This window comes from Podarcis gaigeae (assembly GCF_964106915.1).
Source record: "Podarcis gaigeae genome assembly, chromosome: 6".
Lineage (NCBI taxonomy): Eukaryota > Metazoa > Chordata > Lepidosauria > Squamata > Lacertidae > Podarcis > Podarcis gaigeae.
This window is the reverse complement of record NC_139682.1, coordinates 52,116,002-52,142,633: the sequence shown is the minus strand read 5'-3', so window position 1 is coordinate 52,142,633 and position 26,632 is coordinate 52,116,002. Positions and strand designations below refer to the sequence as shown.

The window sequence follows — 26,632 nt, the reverse complement described above, 5'->3', positions numbered from 1 at the left end:
GAACGGTGGGACTGAAAAGTGATAACTTTTCTTAGCAGAAACCAATTCAACACCAGCTGCATGCTGTATAGGAGACAAAAATGACAATTCCTATCTGGGAGGCTTAGCTTGAAAGAAAACCTGTATCTGGGTAAGATAGACTTCTCAAGGCCTTTTGTCAGATTTCTCAAATTCGAAGCTCTCTCTACAATAGTCTATAAATTGTCTTCTATTTTACTATGAGTAGTTTAGTGCAAACTTTATAGATCAGTATGTGCAACAGATCATCCTTAGTGGTCTTGCCTATTTTATAGCATTCTCCCTGTTACTACTTCATTTCCTCATATAACACCAACTTCCAATGCAAAAAGTTTTACTTTCAAATCCAATCCAACTAAAAGATTATCATGAGTTTATCTGCACAATGCAGAAGAACCTTAATATAACTCAGACTTCTGAGGGACGCAGGTGGTGCTGTGGGTTAAAGCCTCAGCGCCTAGGACTTGCCGATCGAAAGGTCGGCGGTTTGAATCCCTGCAGCGGGGTGCGCTCCCGCTGCTCGGTCCCAGTGCCTGCCAACCTAGCAGTTCGAAAGCACCTCCGGGTGCAAGTAGATAAATAGGGACCGCTTACCAGTGGGAAGGTAAACGGCGTTTCCGTGTGCGGCTCTGGCTCGCCAGAGCAGCGATGTCACGCTGGCCACATGACCCGGAAGTGTCTCCGGACAGCGCTGGCCCCTGGCCTCTTGAGTGAGATGGGCGCACAACCCCAGAGTCTGTCAAGACTGGCCCGTACGGGCAGGGGTACCTTTACCTTTACCTTTTTAATGCAGTATGAGGCTGTATGAGTGAATGATTTCTGAATCAGAAGGTTGAATGGGTTTTGTCTGAAAGCTCAAAATATGCTCATAACTCCCTTTCATTAACAGGTTTGCAAGCTATTTACATGCACATCTTAATACACAATATTAACAATAATACTGAAAATCATCTACAGTTAACAGTCAACTTTCCCCCCTTACTGTCAAAGTAGCTTGTGTCATCTTCCGATTCTAACTGTGGAATAAATTCTGCCTTTTGTCGGAGTAATCCATTCCAGTCCAAATCCTTGAAGAATCTGTGTTGCTTCACCTCAAAAGCACTCCCTGAAATGACAACATTGTTAGGAATTCTTAAACCATGTCATAGTAAATGAAGCCAGTAAGTCTACCCTTCAAAAAATGTTTAAACATCAGTCTACTGTTAGAACAAAGTAGAACTCAACTGCAAGACCCAATTGCTATGATGGGAACAAGTCAGGGAATGGGGAGGAAACTGCACCATTCAGCTCTTGCTCCCCATTTATAATGACATATTTCTGCTGCAGAACCCTATACACTTTTAATGGCCATTCTGCCAAAGACTGAGGAGACAGCAGATCACTGAGAAGGTTAACTGCATGGTCACCATACTCCCCCCTTGCAATTAGCAGGTTTGGGGGTTGGTTTTCACATCCTGTGGTTATATTTCAGAGTTTCCCACAACTGTTATGATAAAAATGAGTTTGTACCTGTTCCCAGCCTTTCCATAGGATTTTGTCGGAGAAGTTTACCGATGAGGTCCTGCGCATCTAGTGGTAAAGCATCATCTCCTTCTGGCCAGGCAATTTCATCTATATAAATTAGTTTGATAGGATTAGAATAGAAAAATGCAGTATTCTGCTCAGGGAATGAGACTTTTATTGCCTTCCCTGCAAAGATGCAGCTCTCTGTGCCCTACAAAAGCTGTTCCTGCAGGGTCAGTGGAACTTCCCAACACCTCCTGAGCCAAATAAGTAGACTTGGAGCCATTCACCAAATACAGGGAGACAACCCTTTTTGCTTATAAAGGTAGGACACATACCGTGGATAACTTGTCCAAATAATTCTTCCGGTGTGTCACCAAAAAAAGGAACGCAGCCAACTAGAAACTCATACAAGATTACTCCCATGGCCCACCAATCCACAGGCTTTCCATAACCCTGACGCAAGATCACTTCTGGAGCAATGTATTCTGGAGTCCCACACACCTGAACAAGAAGCAGGGGGAGGGGAGATAAATGAGCTATTGCATTCAAAATCACTGTTGTTCCACATAGCTCAAGGAATGAAGATTATCTTTCCTACTGGAAGCATCCCAGAGAATGTAACTTCATATTAGAAAACTTAAAACCCCACACCGAAGCCAATTAGGAGTTACAAAGTTACTGCAATTATCCTGAGACGGTTCAGAAGATTTTAAAAACAAAACTTTTGTCCTTTTATAGTTGAAGCTTTCTTCATAAATAAAATGCATCCATGAAGACAACTCACATTCCTTTTTTATTTCATTAAGAAGTCCAATAGCTTTGAACAAATTATATAAGGATTTTTAACTTTCAAATGTTAGAAGATGTACACAAGGGTCATCAGCATGAATGTAGCTTTGCAGTCCAAATGGAACTGTATCTGTAACTGCCCTATACCTAGGGATCTTTAATAAATATGGATTTTATTATACCACCTGTGGATCAAAGAGATACGTGTCACAAAACCTGCAGGGCACATACTTGCTACTGGCTTCCTTAAAGAAGAGCATGTGCAGTTATTTATAGATGTTTCAAAAAGAAAACTTCAAAGTACCTGCTTATCCAAGAATTCTCTGGCATCTTTCTCAATGTGTCCTTCATATAGGTTGGTTGTCAAGCTCATTAAGCCAATTTTAGAGAGGCCAAAGTCTGTCAGCTTGATGTGACCCATCGATGTTATGAGAAGACTGAAGCAAAAATAGGTAAGTGTTACTGAAAAGTAAAGCAAGCTAAAGTTTTATACAATGTTATACTGTTTATGATCTACCAAAACACTTGATAAAATGTCCTTAATTTAGAGTCTTGACTGCCACATAGTATAGAGGCAAACCTCAACAGGCAGAGAATTCTACAGATATAGTCTTTTCCACAATGAAGGCACACTCTTAAGTGAGGAAACACTGATCAGGGCCTCTCGTACTGATCTCAATGTGATGACTTTCAGGCCACACAGGACTGTAAAGATCAGCATGAGTATCTTTAGCTGGGCATGAAAGTGATCAGCAACATTTTAATGTCTTACTGATTCACTTCTGAGCAACTTTGTACACAAACATTTAAAATTAAAGTTTGAGCCAAGATATCTGCTATAAAGTTGTGCCCTGTTTGCCTTTTTAGCAGCTATTAAACTATAGGCACTTCTCACTGCACAGGGACAATGGGATCCCCCACTTTGTTATATTTAAAATTTAACTCTTGCTTCAAATTTAAGCAATCATGAATCGCCTAAATATATTTCACTAATAAAAGCACAGAATGACATCTGTAAAGAAAGAGCTCAGTAACAAGAATATTAAAATAAAAACTTGCCCTTGCGGGGGGGGGGGGGGAATGGCACACATCGTTCCTATAACTATTTTTAGCATGGACAGCTGCGACTACAGGTCCAAACATGAGAAGCTAAAAGCGTACTTGTCAGGCTTTAGGTCACGGTGGACGATGCCATAATTGTGGAGATATTCCAGTGCCAGAACAGTTTCTGCAAAATACATTCTTGCCATATCAACAGGTAAAGCTCCAATATTCTTCAAGAGAGTTGCACAATCACCTCCTAAGACAACATGGTTAAAAAAAAAGAACAGCATAAAAAGATGAGAAACATTTGTGTCAAGTCACTGTCTGTCAGCCAGATCTGATGAATGCAACTTGTTATAGCAAAATCCGATACACATCTATTCAGAAACAAGTTCTATTGAGTTCAATGAGGTTTATTCTCAGGTAGGTGGCTATGGGTACGAGACTGCAATATGCCAGTGCAACATTTTAATAATATCCTCCTTTATACTGGCTAAGATTTGCTCCAATACACTGCCTCTGGCATAACAGTCTGAAGTCTTGGCCTTGTAACCCTTTTCCCAGTATGAATGTGTACTACTGAGGAGCAGTTCCCGTAAGTACACAAAAAAAGAAAAGGGGTGAAAGAAAAACAGTAGTGTACTGCTGCTAGAGAGAAGGTAGTGTTGTATGTATTTACATTTAGGTGAGCACTCTCTACAGCAATGGGTATCCTATGTCATGCTTAGCTTCTAAAGACTTTTCAAAATAGTAATACACAACAGTGAAAGCACAGGAGGAGGACTGATCTGTAGTGCTCATGGCATCACCAGCCACAATAGCTGTGCTTGTTGGGTAAAATATGACAGACCTTGCGGTGCTTAAAAACAAAACAAAAAACACTGGCTTTTGCAAGTCGACAAGGAGCAGCACAGAAATGGAGCAACAGACTTGCAGTAGCTTTCCTGTTCTCACTTTACACACAAAAAAGCAATGAGGATACTTCTGGTTCATCAAAAAGAGACATGAACCTCTGCTAAGAATGCTGGGGTCCAATCCACCAAGAGTTGTGCAAGTCAAAATTTTGACCTTCCCAAATAAGAAATCTTATACAGACAACAGAAGACTGGCATCGTATGCTCCTAGGAACCCAGTCTATGAAGGGGTGAGAACCTCTCTCTGCACTAGTTAAAGTGTCTGGGTAGTGCTCCACTTTGAGTGCACTCATGGGTTTTAAAGGCATGAATGGGAGTTGTCGTGTGAGTACTCTCACTCTTAAATGTAGTTAGTTGGGTAAAAACCCCTCTTGGATGTTGCACAACTTGGAATTTTAGAACACTACAAAAACTGCAAACCTAAGAAATAAGGGGACACTGATCGCAGATATTTGACTAATTTTAATTATTCCTCAAGTGACAGACTCTGCCAAGCATCATTACACTTAATTCTGTACGGATAATATTATAGTTATTAGCCAGCCTCAAAATCCATGGCTGTTTCCCTATGGAAGAGAATATAGTGTAAGAGTATATTCAATTCATTCTGCTGTGAACATTCTCCAATTTCTTATTTCTTTCACATGACCCTTAAGTCAGATACCAGTACTTACGGTTTCAAGAGCAAACATGGCTAACTAGTCCATGATGAACAGGACCACCTCAAGAGAATGCCCATCTCCATTCAAGGTTAAAACCTTTGTGGCACATAGTGGATTTATTATCCCATCCTCTAAGATGGCACCTATGGGACACTTTTGAGAATACTGGAAAGCACCATGCAAGTCAGCACATATAAAATTCTCTACCACTTTCTGGTCAACGTGTAAGATCATTATTGTGACAAGATGAATTCTATGGTGGTGAAACAATACCTTCCACATACTCCATAACCATGCATAGATGCCTCTTGGTTTCGAAAGAGCAGAACATGCTCACAACAAAGGGATTCTCTGCAAATGTTAGTATGTCTCTTTCCACAAAAGCTTGTTGAATTTGGTTCCTCAAAATGAGATTCTGCTTATTGATCTTCTTCATTGCAAAGCGCTGACGGGTAGTTCTGTGGCGCACCAAGAACACTGCACTGAGACAAGAAAGTTGCACTGCATTAGTGCTGCCATGAGCAGACTCCAGGAATTCTGAATCCTGCTTTTCTTATTCAGGATTCACTTATTGGATTAGATGATAAAGTTACGAAGATTTTTCTTGCCCTGCTCCTTCTGCAATGATAAATATATTGATAAGATCTCAGTTCTGACTCAAATTCATAATGGGTGAGCGCAACAAGTCATAGTTTCTGTCTGATCTCTGTGTAATGTTCATCTATAAGAAACAGGACTTCTATAACCAAATCTTATTTTCACGCTTATCATTATATCATTATCTGCCTCTGCACTAATATCAACATTTTCCAATTCTTTTGAATAATCAGGCCAATTTCCTTTTCTTTCAGAGACTGCTGTGTCATACTATATACAGAATATTTCACAAGTAACTGGGGGAAAAAATATCAGCACAGTATAACAAGAGTAGCTGATCAACTCATCTCAAGTCTTTTATAAAATGTTTAGAATGCAATTATATATGAAATCTTTTAAAATCTTACCAAGTAAAAAATAAAATAAAATTGAAAAGTTTCAAGGAAAACCGTTGAACATGTGGTCCCCCCCCCTTCCCAAATTTTGTGATCAAAATTAATTTCATACTTTCCCCCTATTTTATTCAGGGCCACAGGGAATAAAGAGTAGTGGAACTTCTCAATGTTGGAGCTGAAACAGGTGCAATATGGGATCTTCAAACATGTTTGGTTAACTTTAAAGCAGTTGTGGGGACGCTGAATGTGCTTCTACTCTGGGGATAGCACAGAGAGATCACAAAAACAGCACAGAGGGGCAGCATGGTTTCAATCAAATCTGAAAAACTTACCCTCCCCCAGCAGTGGATTTAAAGTACAAATATCAGGAGCTATAGCTACAGATCTCCTGCATCATTGTCATTTATGACTCATGGTTAGACTTCAAATGAATTTCTTTTAAGGGCTAGACATCATCTTATATCCTTACCCATATGCACCATTGCTGATTAGCTTAATTGTTTCAAATTCCTCTTCAGATGGAGTTTTCTTGGCTTGCACAGTGGTTCCCCGACTCTGAAAACACCAGAAATACTTTTCACTCTCCTTTTAATGTTAATCTTTTAAAAATACATCTATTTAAGTCTAAAGCCAATCACAACCAAATCTGCTTTGGAAGCGTCTTTAAATGGTTTCACTGTGCTTCTAAAATCTCTATTCTTAAACTTTGTTCTACCTGTTTTATCTCAACAATTTAACATACACTTTTGTAGCTCTTTACTGATATTATCTAGAGAAAGCAATTCTTACTGTTTCTGACTGAAACACATCATGTATGTCCATGCATGGGGGGGCGGTAGAAGAGTTTAAAATTTTAATCTCCTTTTTAAATATAGAGCATTCAGGTATTCTTCATGAACATAAATCAATATATCCATGCACAATTTAGACTTTAATAATACCCTCTTAACACAGAATGGCTTTATTACAGACCGGCTATTACATGATTAAAAGTGATCATTTAACTCAGTACCTTTCCCTCAGTAGAATCATCTGTCTCTGGAGTGTCTGGACTATCAAAGCTGTTCAGCTGGGCCATTTCTGGGGGGAAACCAGAAATGCACACTCTTAGGATATAATAGTATGCAATATGGTGATCACATACCTAGTTTCTTCACCCACATGCAAGCTAAGACACACAGTTCTCCACACTCAAGAGTATGTTGCCAAAATCTGAAGGCATCAAGTGGAAGAAGGTGGTGTTCATAATATTTTTTCATAGCAGGATTCTTTAATCAAAAGTTTCTCCAGAACATTTAAACAAACGTGTGTGTTTATTTAGGGTTAAAGCGATAATTTCACAATTTTACAAAAGTGTCCATTTCATCTCAAAGATTCTGATGAGCAAACAGTACATCAGAAAAGTCACCATTTACCTGGAAGCTGGAGAGCACAGAATGCTGAAGATGGAAAATACGTCAGTCAAAGATGTGCCACCCAGGGCCACGCCACACATTATGATGTTACTGTGTACACTGCATGGACCCCGTAAAGGAAACCACCTTTGGAAATACTTTGCGGTCACCTGGTGCTAACTGTAGCTCTCACTCACTATGTAATTACTGTATATAAACATTTTTTTTAAAAAGCAGTTTACCTCTCACACTTAATACACAACCACTGTATTTTTTAATGTGTGAATCAGCCCTCAGACTAATCTTGCAATATTATACTCACAAACATAGAAGTAAGTTCCATTGAACTCAGAAGTAAGTACAATTGAACTTCTGAGCAGACATGCATAGGATTGCGACTGGAGGTAACAAGGAGGGCTTCTGTTTCTTAACCTACTTGTGCTCTATATAGTCCTAAGAAAGCAAAGTGAAAGTCCTCACCCTCCAGGGGATCCCTGGTGAGTCCCAGCTGGCAAATAATATAACGAGGGATGTCACATTTAATTCCTTCCCCTTCCTTGGCATGGCCTTCAGCAGCTTCTAGCAGATGGTAGAACTCTTCAGGATCAAACTCCTAAAGCACAAGAATACAAGAGGAGAGTGGTTAATTCAGTTCCCAAAGAGTATAACTCTGGGTGGTGAGATATTTTAAGAATGATAAGAATAAAGACGCCATTTACAAACACTTTAAACATGTGGGTCCTTCTACATTCATGTTATGAACCGGATTCAGCAGCCAACAGCTCATCTCACACTGGTACAATATGCACAGCAATAAGACTGTATATTGCCTTGTGTAAAAAACAAACAAACCCCAGTCAACGATTATTGGGGATTACTGTGCTTTTTTTACTTTGGAAAATTTAAGGCAACACAGAAACGGGGCAGGAGGAAGAAGCGATTATACACATCAGAATGATAACATCACATTGAGTATTTCCTAGCATAATAAGCAGGGAGAGCAAATAATGTGAGCTTGACATTTTACCTTTTCATAATCATGGTAACATTCATTTATCACCCTATTCCCAATAATTAGAAAGGAAAGAGACAAAACAAGCCCTTTTATTCCCATTTTGTGGATGGGGAACAGTTACATAAAAGTAGCTTGTCCAAGCCTTTGAAGAAAGTGTAGCAGGCTGAAATGGGATTTCAGTCCAGGCCCATCTTTAGCAGTACTCTTATCCACTGAGAAATGTACCTACAACTGACCTCAAACTGCAGTTTTTAATCTGAAAGCATAAGCCAACAAGAAAGAAGGGTGGTGCACAAAACCCGTAAAAGGACTGTTAGGACATAATATACAGTGCAATACTAGGAGTCTGTGTATAAATCCCATAACCCAAGATTCAGTGATGAGAAAAGATATCTGAGGATGAAGAAAAATGACAATACAGTATATCAGAATAAAGCGAGTAGTTGACAAAAATCAAAGATGGAATGAAGAGATTAATCCAGCAGATTTGTGCAAATTTAAAATGCCCATATAAAAATACACTGCTTTTAGAAGTGAACAAGTATATGATTAATATGTTCAATAATTTTATCTTGGAAGTCAATCACATTGCTGATACTGTATCTTTTGTAGGAAACAACCTGAAGTAATCAATTCTGGGCATTTAAGAGTTCGTCTATCTGTCTACGGTGCTCATAAAGTTAAGGCAAATAAAACCAGATGCTGTTTTGTTACAAGAAATCAATAGTAGTGAGAGTCAGACACCTACTACTAAATTTTATATTCATAATAGATAATGTGAAACTATCACTAGGATTACATGGTATAGTAAAGTAAGCCACAAAAATTATGGATATATAAGAGAGGTTGGATACTAGAGTAACAGCTAAATTAGAAACGTCCTGTACTTTATAATCTGGGATCTTGCCACATTATTTACATGACTGTCACAACAGCCTTTGGAATTTATTACTCAGATCTCTGAGATGTTACTGAATACACCTGCTTCCATTCTCTTTTCAAAAGGATGAGGGAAACTGGCACACACTGCAAACCTTATCACCTAATTTTAACTAAAGACCAGTCCAATTAAGAACCTTCCAGAAGCAACCTTGTTTAGACATGGGGGGGGGGGATCAAATGTGAGAAGAACAATTATTTATTTGTTTATGGTATTTAAATATCATTTTTCAGATGGACTTCACCATGATATGAACACATCATAATGACCAACTTTTTGAAGAAATGCATTACATTTTCTTCCACATGTACTACTCTGAAAGTGCACTTTCCCCCGAATGTTTAATCAAGTAAACAATGCTTTATGTTTTCTACACCTGTCAGAGCTGCCCCAAGGTCCCAGCTCACAGAGGACCAACGCCAGGTCGTCGTTATATACAAAAGTCTTTATTGAAGTTCAGTTTCCATTTCAAAGCCGTAGCGCGCAGCTCTACGTCTTAAACCCTAGACCGCCGAAGTTCCGTCTGAATCTCCTCCCCCCTGACACCAGTTTAAGATTCTAGCCCTGCTCCACCTCTTCCTCTGCTCTCTCCTCCTCTGGGTCCTCCTGCCCGCTGAGGCATTCCCCTTTCTGGACTCTTCTGACGCTGAGTCGCCTGACTCCTCCCCCTGCCTCCGGCGGGCTTTAGGACCTGGTTCCCAGTCCTCGTTCTCTGCCGTCCCACACGCCTGTACATTTGAACTTGGCTCTCGCGCCAACCCAGTGAACTTCCTCCTGACCGTTACACTGCTTCTATCACTGCTTCCCTCTTCCAGGATGCTGGCTGGACCTGACCTCCCCTCCGTTGCCTGACTCTCCGATGGAGGCGTGGTCAGCCCTGACTCATCTTCTCTCCCTGGTGGGGGATACGCTGGCCCCGATATCTGGGACTCTTCCCCCCCACTATGCTCTGGTGGGGAAGCTGGTCCTGATCTCCAACTGCTGCTCTGGGAGTCCCCGCTGGCCCCTTGCTTCTGGAGTGTCCCCCTTGGGACCCCCCCTTGCCCTGGCCACCGGCACCCCCTTCTGTGAATCTTCCGATTCGCTGGAGAGGCTCATGGAATCTCTCGGGCCACTGTCATCTTCTCCTACACTGCCCTCAGATTCTTCCCCTTCGCTCTCCCTTTCCTCCCTTCCCTGTGCTTCTGCTCCTGAGCCCCTGACATCCCCAAATGAACACAGTTCATTATTAGTTAAAATAGGATAGTTAGATATAGCTCTGATCATTGGCATGGATATAATGTGACATATATTGGATTTTTTGTAATTGAAAACTATATATATATATATAGCTCTGTTCAAATAATGTAGTCAGGATCCAAAGATTTGTAAACTGGCAGACAGGTGGGCTATAAATGAAATAAATAAATTCCATGCACCAAGACGACTTTTGGCAAATACACAGCAGTCCTCCATACTACAGTCTGCAATATGAAATGGTTGTCTACCATTCAAAGCCCCCACTTGGGAGTCAGCAAGCATTGTTACCATTACTCACATGTATCAAACATAAACATCAATAAACAAATAAAATTTCAGATGAGAGAAAAGGCCCAACAAGTACAATGGCATCATAGCTAAACAAACATAATGTTCTTTCTTATTATGTGTCGAATATGGAAGACAATGATCACTGCTACAACATTAATCAGACAGAGGACCTTAAGGCAGTATAAACCGCATTAACTGATGCTTCCCCAGAAACTACTTGGAGACACACTCACCACAGATGAATACTTGCCCTACTGCCCAAAGCTTCTCCCACTGTTGCATGTAAGTGCCCTGTTGATTGCCACCTCACCTGGGAGTCTGCAGGCCCAGAGCTGATTTTAACTGCTTCAGCTCAAGCACCCCATTTTAACAGGACTTCACATATTGTTAACTGCGGGATCTTATCAACTCAGCTAAACTACAGCCATTACTTACATTTAGTATTTCAGCTATTGCTGTATATATGTAAGTATGGTAGGGGCCGCCATGCAGCGGGAAACGTGTCTAGCAAACATCTGGAGTCTGCTTCCTTGAAGAATTCAGACCTAGTCATGCACCTGGCAAGAGAGTCTTTTAAGTATGAAATATACTGCATTTTAAAGACTGTAATTGGACTATATGGTCTATAAGGGCATTGCCTGCTCTAGTTCTAAAATGTAAATTTCTAAGGTGCTTAATTAATTAATGTTGTACAAGGATTTTTTTAAGGAAAAATTTCCTAACAATGAAACTAGTTGGCACAGTTAGTATCCGTTCTGAGACTTAGCAAGTTTTCCTATATCACCATGCTTCTATGGACAAGATCCACAACCTACAGAGACCCTTTATGTGCATTCAAAAATTTGCAATACATCCAAAAACTTGCAGTTTCTCATCCTAAACAGCTTCCCCAATGCCACAGCCTAACACATGCTTGGAATTATCCATGTTATCCAAAGTGACTTGCCATGATGCTGTTCCAGGAGAGAACAATCAAATCTCCTGCTGGGCATGAAGAGTCATTACACGGTCCTCTAATCTGCATCTATTATCATTATCTGTGCATAATGACTACTTAAAATCTGGTAAGGTCTATTCTGCAGAGAAACACTTAAAACAACGTAATAGCCAGTGTACTTCTATAGAACTATGTACTTCTCACAGAATCACCAAGTCTTTCCTAATGTATGCTCTTTCAAAGCCTATCTTGTTGTATGTATTATCAGTCGGTAAAATCTGTTAAGATTCCACTGAAATTACATTTCATACTCATCAAACCATGCTACACCTCCTTAAAAACACTTTTTACTTACCAGACATTCTAGCAATCGTGCTGGCCGTGCAATGATTATCATCAACTTCTTCACCAACTGGGTAACAAATGCCACTTCTGAGCTCTCTGATCTCTCGTGAGCCTGTGGAAAGGATGTCACATCATGTTTAAACAAAGAATTAGTCCCTCATAAATCAAGTAGAGGAGCTATCATCAGCTATTTAGCTATAATTCACTGAAGGCATGATAGAAGAAAGGCAGCCTTTTCCTTTTTTCAAGTTCTGTGTTGCCAAAGTTTTGACACTAAAATATTCTCTGCCAATTCACAAACAATATTGCAGAAGGTTTATTCACGGTAAACTCACTGGAAACTTTTTAAAGGGTTTTTTCTTTCTTTCAAAAAAGAGTGTTAATTAATTATACATTGATTTTTTTTCTATGCCAAAATAGGTTTTTATTTCAAGATTTACTAGACGTTGACTTTTCTTTGTGTTATTTTTTCCACTTCCACTCTCAAAGATATTCTATTTTATAATTCTTCCATGAAGACATTAAACAAACTGCAGTGCACACAAAAATAGTCCCAAAAGGAAATAGTAAGCTGAACAAGGTGTCTATAGAGCTGCATGCAGAATGCCATCAATATTCTATTATTAATGTCATGGTACAAATAGTATCTATACATTATAAAGCCACATGGACTGGTTCAGTCGAATGTTTTTATTTGTTGATTGATGACATAATATTCAAACACTGGGACAGTCAGCATTTTGTTGGCCCACTAAATCTTGTGTGCACATTTTACAAGAAAAGAAAAGAATATTTTTTTCCCATCACCCTAGCTCAATACAATAATAGCTATACAAAGAACATGTAAGACATAGTTCACTCTTCAAGCTCATAGTATTCCAGAGAAATTAAACACAACTACAGGTATGTTCACTGGAATGATAAATAATACTCAGAAACAGGTTTCAAATACCATATGGGGGACACACACAAAAATAACCTGAGCTTTTTAGCAGCTTGCAGGCACCAGCAGCAAAGAAATTGGTTGCTAACGTTCACTAAAAAAAAATGAAAATTCATACACTGGCCAGTAGTAAGAAAGCATTGGCATTACTAAGGAATGTGGAAAAATAAGATTGGCACAAACTGCAAACAGAGACCACTGTGTGCATTTAAGAAGAGACATACACACCCTGTTGTTTACGGGGAAATTACCAACTACTTAATTTGGCTCACATATTAGAATGACTGTTTGGTATATAATTCTGTTTACAAATTTGGATCTAATTCTGCTTACAATATCTGTTTAGAGTATGCATGCACAGTACATAAGCCCTTCACTCAAGATGTCACAGGAAAGATTTCAAATCTCTTGAACTAACGCAATATATAGATACATATTGCAATGAAAATTTGCCAAGTATTTCAGAATTTGTAATTCACATTCCATTAAAGGAAACTGTACAATTCCTTTAACTGATTTAGTTTGGATTTTGTAAAAAAAAAAAAGTTTTTAAAAACCATTCCTTCCTCCTAATATATAAACTCACTGAAACATAATATGAGGTAGTACGATTATTCAGAAAGGAAACCAATGTTTTAAATACTGAAAACAATTTTCATAGACCAACAAGGACTAGCTTTATTTAAAACAGATTTTAAGAAGTTTGCCATGTGATCATGTCCATTTACGTTAATAAAAACGTTCAGTAACTTTAAAAACTGCTATAGCTAGAATTAGATTGAAAGTTTTACTACAACTTGTAATTTGCTCTGAGTATTGAAAAGTTAAGCTATGTAGAAATTAAAAACACAACAGTTAGAAACAAGATTACATAAACACAAAAATGAACACAACTTGTAGCAGCCACTCAGCCATGATATCTGCACAGTGCTGCAGCTCCAGAGTCCTTAGTAAAATCGTTGTTTCTTGTTTCCGTATTTCACACAATAGCCTCGACATCGCTCCAAATGTCTTGTTTAGAAGACATCCCACTTTTATTGCATCTTCAGTGAATAGGTTATATGCTAAACAACTGCCTATCGTTTGCCTCCCTTCCCTTGGTATGATGCATGCCATCTAATTAGCAGCTCCCAATGACAACATGCTTGTCTGAAGGTTGCGGGTGTCATTTCAGGTCCCCCCGCCTCCTTGAGGGAAGGGGGTGGGGTAACCACAAGGGCTATGGGCTGAAGCTTGTGTCATTTGTTTATAGAAACGAAGTCATTTCCAGTGACATATGTACTGGAGGTAGCAATGGGCAATTTACAAAGTGATTCCCTTATCTGAAAGACTCATCCGTCACTAACTGTAGCTACTGGGGCATGAAATTAAAATCACTGTCCTCCCCTGGGGTTTAGCAGGACCAACAGCAGTGATATTCAAGTCACAACTCTGTAATTGAGCTAATATACTGATATAGATCAAGCCAGCCATACAAGAACCAATGCACTTAAACCCTATTAAGAACAGCAACTTTAATCGGGATTTCAGGTTAAGTGGGCAACACAAGCAACTACTTACTAAACTTACTAAACTTACTAAAACCTCTGCGGCTTTGCTGTATCTACAAGTTTTTCAATTGTTTCTTCTTTGTTTGTTTTGAAAGCCAAATGTGTATGCATTTCATGCTTTCTAGTAATTCAGTGTGAAGGTTATTACTTTTCTTAATTCTCAATTTGTATTATCTTTCAGTTAACAAAGCTAATTTCAATGCATGTATAGTAAGTATTTGTTTCCAAAATGCTGACTCATTTGTTTTCATAAAATATAATCAAATTCTAGTTGCATTTCCCCAAATAAATCCTATATAACAATACAGTTTAGAAGAAAAGGTTAACTGTTCAGTCTAAATAAAGCAGCGCTTGAGAACTCATGACCCCCCCTCCCCAAGATGTTGTCAGACTCCAGCTCCCATTAATTCCAGCCAGCATGGTCAGAGATGATAGGAGTTGTAGTCCAACATTTCCATTTGTAGTAAATGGTGTTTGGGAGATTTTACAAAGGCTAGATGCAGTCTCACTACAATCAAGTGCTTTCATCTATGACTGATTTCAGCATGTTTAAGACTTTCAGTGAGACCTACAAATTAAGAGTGCCTAACTTAACTGGACTGTATTCGTTCTTCTTCAACCAAGAATATAGTACACCTATAAGGCTGATTCTTTCTACAATTGACTGGTTTAAAATGAACCCTGAGTTTGTGAGAAACAGAGACTTTGTTATGAGAAATCTGGGATGTATGCAGTCATAACAGAAGGTAGACTATGCAGGAGGGTATTTACATAATAAACTTGGAGGCCAGTATTTTTAGAGCAAAGGAAGAAGAGGAGGGGAAATAGGAGTGTCTCGCTTTTCTTCGTAACAGGAATCCTACAGACTCTCCTTTATCTTGCTCTTTTCAGGTACATTAACATTTATCCCAAATATATTTCTTCCCACTACCTAATCTCCATGCCTTCTTTGGGGGGGGGGATTAACAAGTACCAGCTCCCCGACAACTCAGATCTCATTGGCTCCCCCTGTACAAGGTCAGTTCAGAAACAAAGGAAGGTTAATAAATATAGATCTGGATAAATGTGGTAAACTCTACTCATTTACTTATGGCACAACACCTCATTACATAATATTCACTGGGTGCCTTCCGATAGTTAAAATATAAACAATTTAAATACAAAATAAAACAAAAACCATAACATCAAAGCTACTTAAATCTAACAGAAAAACTGAGTTTCACACATTAGGTATAAATAATCCCCTCACTATTTGAATGAAGCAAACGTTTTTATCTCCATTTAGATGGGCTGTGGCTTGAATTAACTGGGGTGGGGTGTTGGTCTGAAACACCTATATGGTGCATTCTGTTTGCCCCTGTGCTTTGTGGATGTAGCCTGCACTATGTGGAGGGTTGCCTTGTGAATTATTTCAGGTTACAGCAAGGCAGGCTGAAGCTGATAGCCTGTGAATTAAATACTTACATCTTGTAGGAGCTTCTCAAGGTTTTCCTGCAACTCATAAAAGTACCGAGAAGTAATAAGACCTTCACGTGATTTATCCAAGCAGTCTCTGGCCAATTCAATAACTTGATGGTGAATGAAACTTAGGACCCCATCTGCTAGCTGTAGCACGTTCTCTGGTGCGCTGGATGCAATAAACTCGGCCAGCCGTTCCTCCATCTGGGCTGTGGCCTAAACAATGTAGAAGAATAGTTACAGACATTTTGCTATGAAAATATCTACATTTGAACTGAAGTAAACATATCAAATCTAACTCATGGGTTTTGTTTAAATGTTTAGGAATTTTGGCTACAGACACCGAACAAGCGTTGTCCTCCATCACCACCATTCCTAATTTGAATGCTTCAGTGTCATGAAGTTGAAGCAATTTCTAGGTGAAAGGTGCACTAATTTAGAACGCACACAAATAAATTTCAAGTAAACTAGAACACCCTAGGTGTAAAACAGGTTGAAATACACAGGCTAAACTACATATTAGGAGGAGGAGATGAAATGGAATCTTTCACAATGTGTAGTTTGGCCCTTTAGATGTTTTTACTTCAATATAACCATGCCCTGATTTCGATCAGAGCAGCAGCTGTGGAAGTAGGAAGTGGGGTGTGGTTTTTTTCGTAAAGAGGAAGAGGAAAGTTTAACCTTCCCCCTCATCTCTATCTCCTCAAAGTTGCTATTTGTCCTGCAGTAGAAAAACTATGGGTGGTATCCAACTAAGTTTTACACAGAGTAGACCCACTGAAAGTAATGGATAACTTGGTCATGTTCATTAATGTCAACGAATCCACTCCCAAGTGGTTGAATACCACTTTAAGTTCAATTAATGAATTTCCTACGAATGTGTGATTGGCTCCACACATCCTTCCTGGGAAGAATGATGTCCATAAAGCCAGAAAATGGTAAGATCCTCCTGCAATTTGTTTATCTTACACATTAACCTGGGATGTGGGTGGTGCTGTGGGTTAAACCACTGTGCCGCTTGGGCTTGCCTTGTCAGTGGTTTGAATCCCCACGACGGGGTGAGCTCCAGTTGCTCTGTCCCAGCTCCTGCCAAACCTAGCAGTTTGAAACCATGCAGTGCAGTAGATAAATAGGTACCACTCCGGTGGGAAGGTAAACAGCATTTCCATGCGCTGCTCTGGTTATGCCAGAAGCGGCTTAGTCATGCTGGCCACATGACCCAGAAAAACTGTCTGAGGAAGCGGACAAACGCTGGCTCCCTCGGCCTGTAAAGCAAGATGAGCGCCACAACCCTAGAGTCGTTCGCAACTGGACTTAATCGTCAGGGGTCCCTTTACCTTTACCTTACACATTAACCTAGATACGTATGTTTTTCCATACACACAAAATAGTCTACAAAGCAACTGGCAGAACGTGTTTTGTAAGGAGTAAAATAATTTAACTACATTTAAAACAGCAAAACAATGCTCCAGCCTACAAAAAATTATGCAACAATGCACTTAACAGTCTCTACTGTGCCGTATGTGTTGTTTCTTTTCAGTTCAACCATGGCACCAAAGATATGGCCCTTTCAGATGCAGACCATGATAGGAGCTTATATTTACCATTAAAACAAACAAATGTTTTGCATCACAAGTCATTAAAACTTTAAATGTTTCCCCACATATATGAGGGCAGGATGACAGTGTTTTGCTAGATTTTTTACATAACATCTACAATTTCAGTATAAGTGCAATATAAGTTTGATTTCATTCAATATTGATTGCAAAAATGATGGGGTCTGTTTTTTAATTTTCATTTTAAATAAACAGGGCCATTTTCCTAAAGAATTGGAAGACTGCAGAATGTCTTTGTATCAGAAATCTGCTCTTAGTGCCTCAATAAATGGACTGAAAAATAAATTTATGAAAATGGTTCTTACCTTTGGAAATCTTTCTTTGTATACATGGTTCATCATTACTATTTCACTATCAAAGGACACTGGAGAACGGCCAGGACTAGGGAGAAAGTTAAGAATGTTAAAGAATGTGGTAGGTAGTGTGATTGTGCCATATGTGCAAACTACAGTCATCACTACACTGATGTAATTACACATGAATGTGTGCACAAGCACATAAATAGTTAAGGTATATCCTTTACCAAAGTTTCTCTCTTGCTACCTTGGGCAAATATAAACAACAGCAATGCCGCTATTGCTGAAGAAAGAATATGCCCACCCCTTAGTTAAGTATAGGTTGGAATATTATTAGGATTTTCTTTTGCAATCTCAGTCATCTGTGTGAGGCCAACTATGCACAAACAAATAGTGTGTACTCGTGTGCATATTTACACTGAAAAATCACAAACAGTAAAGACTCAATTATTTAACCAGCTGGGGAAAGGAACATTGGTTTCTGAGCTGTTAGAAAACAGAGTTGTTAAAATATGTGCTATGAAGTTACTTTGAGTTACTTTGAGTTCATTGTATAAAAGGAAGTTTAAAGTTTCTAAACTGAAAGTGAATTTACATGCTAGCAGCATACTGGGTTAGACCACTGGTCCTCTCAGCTCAGTACTGGCAGCACTGACTGGCTCTTCTCCCATGCCAGACTAAAGAAACCAGACATTGGCTTGTCATACTGTCCAAACCCAGGCTTGCGGTTTGCTTTCCTTGACTATGGGCTGTAAGATGTGAACAAACCTTCGTTATCAGTCATGGTTTGTTCAGATGGGGAAGAGCAAACCATGAGCTCAGGTCCTGATTTTCAGGACAGATTTCACGTAACCTGTTTCCTCCTTAAATGAGGGTGGGGGAAGATTATTATTGAGGCATTTTACCCAATGTTTTGCAGTGTCTCCAAAAAATAGTGGAGACGGGAGTCTGCTGTGAGGCCAAATGTGTTCAGAAACCACTGAGCATGATGGATAGATAAGATAGAGAGTTATTTATTTAATATACCACCTTTTTCTTCCAAAGAGCTCAATGTGGTGTAAATAGTTCTCTTCCTCCCCGTTTCATCCTCACAACAACCCTGTGTGGTAGGATAGCCTAAGAGATGTTGACTGGCCCAAGGTCGCCCAGTGAGCTTCATGGCTGAGTAGGGATTGGAACTCTAGTCTCCCAGGTCATAGTCCAACCCTCTAACCATTACGCCACACTGGTTCTCAGATTAGAGATTCAAATATGTCATACTGGCATGTAAACCAGGTGTTACAGCAAGAAAATTCTGTTGATCATCTTGAATATAATGTTAAGGAACCATACCATTGCTTGAAAGAATATATTTTAAATTCTAACAGGGTACACAAAGAGCATGATTTCCTTTCCTTTCATCATCATAGAACAGAAGCCAGAATGTAATGCTATGACTCATTCTATCATTAAGTAGCCTTTAAGGGAAAATGAGGTAATGCAGATAGAAATTACACTTCATTCCTTGATTAACTATAGCAAATTAGAGCCACGTTTTCCCTTTTTGGTTTTATATTTATAATATGTTGCCTTTTCCAGTCCTGCATAAATGTAAATAATAATTTAGTAAACTATAATGTTGACAAACCCTTCATGTATAAAGCATAAAGACAAAGTATTAGCATAATTTATAAGAATTTAGCTAATGGTTATATCTATCATGGGGAAGGCAATTTTTAAAATAAAAAGTACACAAACTAAACTTCCACCAGCTCTTCAGTTTATTCTCTGAGGTCAAGGTTGTGGGTTTGAGCCCCATGTTGGGCAAAAAGGCTCCTGCACTGCAGAGGGTTGGACCAGATGACCTTTGTGGTCCCTTCCAACTCCACAACCCTATGATTCTTATAACTACCCTGGACTAGAAGCATAATTTATACAATAATTATCACTATCAGCTGTCTTCGGAAAAAGTTATAGGAACAAAAATAGCTTACATTTTAAAAAATACCAAAAGATTAAATTTACAAAGATTAATGTTTGACATGTTTTAGTACTGGTTTATCAATCAAATATAGTACTCTACCTACAGATTGGGCAATAGTCGTAGGAACAGTGGAAGTGTTAAAGATGTAAATAAATAGATGGACAACAGAGTCTCTTCTCCAAAACTTAGAACAGCTAAACATACAGTAGCTATCCAGGCCAGCAATGAAACAAGCATTAGAAATAAAACTTGTCAAATCAAATGACTACTTGAGTGTGGAAAGAGTGTGATGAAGCATATTGCATGCTTGGCTTTAGACTGGGAAACCACAAAGGAGTGTCTCATCTGTAAGAAATGTCTGATCCCAGGGAATGAGTGGTTCAGTGGCTTGGGGGAAGAGAAATTAAGATGCCGGGGAGGAGCTGAGTAGGTTGTTGGAGAAGCGTCCCACCTCTGTGGTACTGGATAGCCTTAGCCTAACACCACCTACTATGGAACCACTTCTCCCTCTTAGTGATGAGCCTTCCCCTTCTGGAGTGGCAACTGAGAGTAAGTCTGATGCTGAGGGGGTCTGGACTCCACCTCCATTTCCATGGACACAGACACCAGCACAGATGCAAGCCAACTCATTCAAAGGAATGTCCGTTCTTGGGACTCCAGCTGTTTGATGAACTAATTGCTGTGGCTGTCCTGTTCTTCATTAGGAAGGTGCAGAGGGTGTGTTACTTGTTGGATCAACATATTGGCTTGTGTTTATTACCTTATGTACTGATCTCATTTGAGCATTAAAGCCTTTAGCATAACCACAGCTGCCAGTTAGAGCTTTTCCATCTGGCAGTGAGGGCCAAGACCATCATCATTGCAAGCAGGTTAGCACAGGACATGCAGCACTACTCATCAGATTAGAAGAGTGGGAAAACAAGACATTTTCTTTATCCAGTACTGGGACATAAGGGAACTTTCAAGTGAAGGGTACTGCATCCTAAAAATCATTAGTTTGTACCAGCAAAAAGATGCAAAACGGCAACTGAAAGGTTTCATGATTCTAATGTGGCTGTGCTGGGAAGCCATGTTGTGCTTGGTTTACACAAGGAGTTCCTTTAGCTGTTTTGTTGCTGCTGCAGTGGAGTGGTTATTCTTGCAAGTGTGAAGCAGAAAACTAGGCAGGTGAACCAGATTGCTGATGCCAGAAGTAGAGTGTGAAGCTTACCTGAGGCTGCGAGATCGGGGGCGCATTGCTGGAGAATGCCGCCCTTCCTCATCAGTGATGCTCTCTGTGCTGAAGTGCTTTGTCAAGAAATGGAGTTCATCTGGTGTTGGCTGATAAGGCAGTTGGTGCAGCTTCTCCTGAGATGAACATGATGACTAAGAACAAAGTATATACAAGGGAACACTTAATGTGAGGCACAAGACTTAACATAGATGAATACACTTCACGAGTTCGTTCGTTTCAAGAGGTAGAAGAAAATGCTTATGAATCTTCAAGCTGTCAATGGTGAATTCCTTTGGTGAATAACTATTCCTGCAAGAATTAACCATTTTTCTTCACGTGCTTCATCAAACCACTTGCTGGCAACCCCTGCACTGAACAACTGAATGTAACAAGATTTATGTTTGTTCACCACCCTGAAATCATAATGGGATGAAGGGAGACATAAAAGTATAAATATTAAATTAACTGAAGTTTTCTATAAAAAGACGAGGCTATCCATAAAAAGTGGGGGATTACTAATTTGCAGTGCTCTTCTTTTGTGTGAGAATGCAATTTTTTATGAATAATATTTTCAAACCGTGCTCTTGGGTGGTTATTACTGTCTCACTTAAGACAAATTACATAAAAACAAGGTTTAATGATACAGGGTGAAAATGTGGGGTAGAGGGTGTGGCTGCATCTATGCTGTAACTGTCACAGGATTCATAGTTTTTAAGTAAAGGTGCAAGATGGCAGTACTGGCAATTAAAACATCTGTTAACAACTTTCAGCCTGAGGTACTAAGTGCCTCAGAAAACCCTGCATTATTGGAGGACTTAAAGACTTCAGAACAACCCTTTCAACTAATGGTATCTCTTTACCAAACTTTTAAGGGACAAGTCTAAACCAAATCTGGAGGGACTCAGTACAGAGTACAGTGGTAAATTTAAGCATCCACTTAACATTTGTCAATGGAACAAATATTAACTCCTGTCAGGCATGTGATTCTATTGGACACAGCAAATTATTATTATTATTATTATTATTATTATTATTATTATTATTATTATTAATGGCAGCTCACTGGACTCCACAGTATCTTTTTCGGAAAAACTTAACTAGCACTGGCAAGTTCTGGCACTGTAATGCCTTGCATGCAACAATCTGTCACATGGTTAGGTTCAGTCCTAAAGTCATGCTCTTTCAGAGGTCATCAGCTGCATAAATATGGTTTAGGACACCTCCTTGAGATTTGCAGATGTTTAATCTTCCACTGAATTATGTACCAGTCCTTTGAAACCTGATAGAGGGAAATTTATTTGAAATACTTTTGAAGTCCCACTTCAGAAGAGTTACAAAAACAGTGATTGTCAAATTGACGAGTTATAATGCATGTAGTAAAATAACAGGTAGAAATCACCATTAACTATTGGAAACAAGAAGAATTAGAAGTACTTTACTAATTAACTAACCATTGTGAAAATTTACTTACTGAAACTGTTGAACTGGGAGTGTTTGTTCCATATCCAGATGAGGGGAGGGAGGCCAGGGACCAACGACGCCCATCTGTCCTAAAAAGAGATGCAAGCAACATTACTGAAACTTTGCACTAAGCAACAAATCTCTTCTGCTTTAATAACCCATATGCCATAGGTGATTAACAATGTGTTTGTTTATCCGACACAACCTCTTCATTTCTCCGTGAAATTGTTTCAAGCTGGCATGAAGCTGTGACAGAAATGATTATGTAGTGGAGAATCCAGCTCACAAATGACCAGTTGTTGACCTATGGTATAAATGTCACTACCCACACCCAAACAAACCCATGAAAAATTGTTTAGAGCTCCTCTAATTACCTGAACCCATTTTTTACATACTCTGTGTCATGTTATCATGGCATCCATGATAACATTCTGGATGCCATAAAAACGGTTTCAGATTCTCAAAATTCACAACATTTCATTGACTTACAAAATCTGTGGTGAAAAAAATATGGCCAGTTCGTCTACTGTTCTGACTCATATTAATATTTTTGTAGACTCAGTATTTATTGAAAATAAAATCCCCATTTCCCATAGGCAGATGTTCTATAAGCAAACTGCTTTATAATCTGATTTAAATAAAGGTATGTTTTCACAATCTGTATATAACTAAGGTGATTTTTTTAAAAAAAGTCAAATGGCTTTCTAAGGCAACATTACATGGTTATTCCACAGGATATCCAGGACATTCATCATACTTTTCAGATAATCCACAAATTTAACAGATGTAATATGGAGGGTTTTTCTTTTTCTATTTTGTATTTTGATACTATAAACACCTACTTTGGGCCCTTGAATATCTGACCTAACTCCACTCAGGTCTTCATGCCATACTGATCCTTGCCCATTGACGTTGTAGACAATAGTGACTGTGGTACTTGCATGAGCTGAACATTATGCAGGACGCCACAATCTGCAATATGAGCACAGGGCTCTTCCCACTGGTACTGGGAAACAGTAGTTTTGTTGGTACAAATCCTGCTCTTCTATTTAGCACTACAGTGCCTTGCAAAACCATGAGAGTCCTATACAGATAGACAATGTTGAATAAAGCTCTTTACACTTACCCTCAACACCATTTTAACAGGCAAGCCATAGGTTTGGTTTGGTTTGGTGTCTTAGCTCCAACCTGATTATAGCTTTTTAATTTAATAAATATATATATATTATTTATACCCCACCCATCTGGCTGGGTTTAAAAATGAATAAACATGGAAAGTCAAAACAGATATCTATGTACATATGCATTCAGTTCTTGAGGAAAAGAGTAAGAGTCCAATGTCACAAAATATGAACACAAAATAGAGTTAAATTTAAATGAGTGAAACACAGTTTTGTGATATTTAATGTGAAAACTGTGACTGCTATCTTAGCTAGAAATAACAGGTCACATTTTTTTTCTATAACACATGGAGAAGGTTGCCCTGTTGCCAACAGTGCCCTGAACAGATCTTTTGCAAAGCTTTTGAATTACCTTTATTCTGCTTGATGTTTCAAAATAAAATCAGGTCTAATTTGAGAAAGGTGCAAGCATCTCATTTTACCTACCAGACTCAGGAAAACAACTGACATTTCTACCCCCAATATCTCTCTTACAATTAAAGAATTAAACAGCACAAGCATTTAATAAACAATGTTTTCATGCTTCATGCACAGGATCACAAAGTTTTAAGCTGCAGTTACTGAATCCATGCTATAATTACAACCCCATTAAGGCAATTGTTTAAACAGAATGACATTCAAATGTCACTGGTATCTACATGTATATATGTCTATATATCTATCTCTATGTATCTAGATAGATAGATATGTCTAGGAGGACACTGTAAGATGCTGTTTAAAACAATAGCAGCATTTTATTTTGGAGGAAGGCTTCTTCATATGCCAAATGCACTGCACACTGATTTATCAGAACAACCGATCAGGGCTTTAAAATTATTTAGAAAAAATTGAGACAGCAACTGCATGCCCATTCTCTCTGAATGGTGAACTGAAAAATAATTCAACTTCTATGAAACAGTTGGTTCGTCTTAGAATATATATTTTTCAAAGAAATCCAGAGGCCCTTACTAAAACAAGTAGAAATACAGAGAGCTACCATAAGCTATAGGTCTAGCAACCTCAGGACGGATTCTCCTGTGGCTGTCATATTGAAGGTGCTTATAGTTGCTTCTGTTTTACAACTGCTTCATACAGTAGGCTGTTCCCATATGGGCCAGCTTACCACATAGACTGGTCTCCACGCTACCCCCCACCTCTGAAAAAAGCATTCCTGGAAGTAATGTGAAGACACCTATGCAGTACAGCTAATATATTTAACAAAAGGAAATGTATGATTTAGCTCCTTGAGAGGGAGCAGCTGCCACTCAGAAGTTTCAAGAAGCCTTCATATGGCAAATGGATCATTAAAAGTGCCTATTAACAGCTATTAAAGATTTATAACCATTTTTCTGTCCCCAAAGTCCTCTCTAGCTTAGCACTGCTACGAGGCACAATGTTCCAGTTTAGGCACAACAAGAAAACACCCCTGTGTCTTGCATAGATGCTACACAAATGCAATACACATTATATTCTGGACTGATATTTAGATTATATCCTACTCAAATTTTCAGAGAACAAAAAAAAAGCTAAAAATAACTTTGCCATGCAGAAAGATGGATTTTGAAGTTCAAGTGAAACTGAGGGATTGTCAGATTAGTTATTTCATCATGTTCAGTTCTTTGAGAACAGAACAACATGTTGGATGTAAATAATTGGGCAGTCCAGAATGCTGATCTGGAAAATAAGGACATTATTGGATGCAGCATAAAAAGCTGCACACCACTAAAACAAATTGCTAAAGACATGGGATTCTTTAAATCCTGGTCACTGACTATCTTTTAAAAATAAGTTTAAAGCTATTTTATACTATCATGCAGCAGAACTAGACCAACTTCACTAAGACTGCAGTTCTACACAGAGTTACCTGGAAGTAAATTCTGCTCAAGAGAACTTACTTCTGAGTAGATATATCTAGGATGAAGCTTTAAGATAATGTTTAAAAAACACTTGCTGCTCATTTTAATTGACAAAGTTAGCACCTGAATGCCTAAATGGGGTTATAGCAGCATATAAGCTCACTAGGACAGTAGCATGCAGAAGCATTCCATTTACATTCCACATAATATATATCTGGTGTACCATTACCTGTCTGCCCTGTGTCCATGGCTATATAAAAAAATAGTGCCAGTAAAAAAAAAAAACAGGGGGGAAATTGTAAACATAATCTGCTTCTGAAAAAGTAATAAATTGTTGTTTTCATGCTTGTAAATCATCCTGGGAATTTTTATAGATGGAGTGGCATATTTGTTTATATTTGTAGATAAAAATGAAACTGCATATGTGAATGTGGCAAAATTCTGTAGTTTTAAAATGATAATCCTTTCATTTACATTGCCATAATTCTAATATCACTGAAGCACTCTATTTTGAGAATGGTTCATCTTTGTTTATCAGGTTTTAAAAGCACTCAGATTTTTTATAGTAACAAAATAAATATTCACAAAATAAAACAGCTTGAGATTTATTACAAAACACAGCAAGCCAGAGTGGCAGTATCAAACAAAATATCTAAGCACATTACCCTATATGAAAGGAATTCTAACCAACATATTTGCTTAGTGAAGCAGCACACTGGTTGTCAAAGCATTCTTTTTCTTTGATGATCACTCATAGCCTGACTAAGATTGTCTTCCATGAACACGGTCTTAACAATGAATCCGTAAGTGACTGTGGAGGCCAATTCTGGATCCACATGTCCTTCCACAGTGGGGACATAGGTTTCCGGGTAGGAATGGATCACGGTGAGGGTTTCCCAAACGTGCCTTCTTCTTAGCATGTTTCTCCCTTTTGTCCTGAGTTCGAGCATCTTCAAAGTCCACAACACCCTTGGTAAAAGCTGTTCTCCAATTGGAGCACTCACAGGTCAGTGCTTCCCAGTTGTTGGTG

The 26,632-nt window shown here is 38.8% G+C and overlaps 1 protein-coding gene across 16 annotated transcripts in view; it reads right to left on the bottom strand.

The window, feature by feature from the left end:
- MAST2 (microtubule associated serine/threonine kinase 2) overlaps positions 1-26,632 on the bottom strand; it is a 145,707-nt gene that overhangs the window by 17,289 nt on the left and 101,786 nt on the right. For 10 of the 16 annotated variants that reach the window (XR_014565191.1, XR_014565192.1, XR_014565194.1 and 7 more), the window contains 14 exons: positions 22,597-22,675; positions 21,123-21,277; positions 17,959-18,034; positions 16,044-16,253; positions 12,097-12,198; positions 7,800-7,932; positions 6,938-7,005; positions 6,395-6,480; positions 5,207-5,415; positions 3,475-3,613; positions 2,618-2,750; positions 1,860-2,025; positions 1,528-1,629; positions 1,001-1,123 (listed from right to left, as the gene is read on the bottom strand). Coding sequence is in view for 10 of the 16 variants with exons in the window: in XM_083742302.1 (XP_083598428.1) it covers positions 1,001-1,123; positions 1,528-1,629; positions 1,860-2,025; positions 2,618-2,750; positions 3,475-3,613; positions 5,207-5,415; positions 6,395-6,480; positions 6,938-7,005; positions 7,800-7,932; positions 12,097-12,198; positions 16,044-16,253; positions 17,959-18,034; positions 21,123-21,277; positions 22,597-22,675 (1,781 nt within the window). In the remaining 6 variants the exon portion in view is untranslated. Of the gene's footprint in view, positions 1-1,000; positions 1,124-1,527; positions 1,630-1,859; positions 2,026-2,617; positions 2,751-3,474; positions 3,614-5,206; positions 5,416-6,394; positions 6,481-6,937; positions 7,006-7,799; positions 7,933-12,096; positions 12,199-16,043; positions 16,254-17,958; positions 18,035-21,122; positions 21,278-22,596; positions 22,676-25,831; positions 25,853-26,632 lie in introns of all 16 variants that reach the window. The other 6 variants (XR_014565193.1, XR_014565196.1, XM_083742300.1 and 3 more) reach the window with 1 other exon arrangement.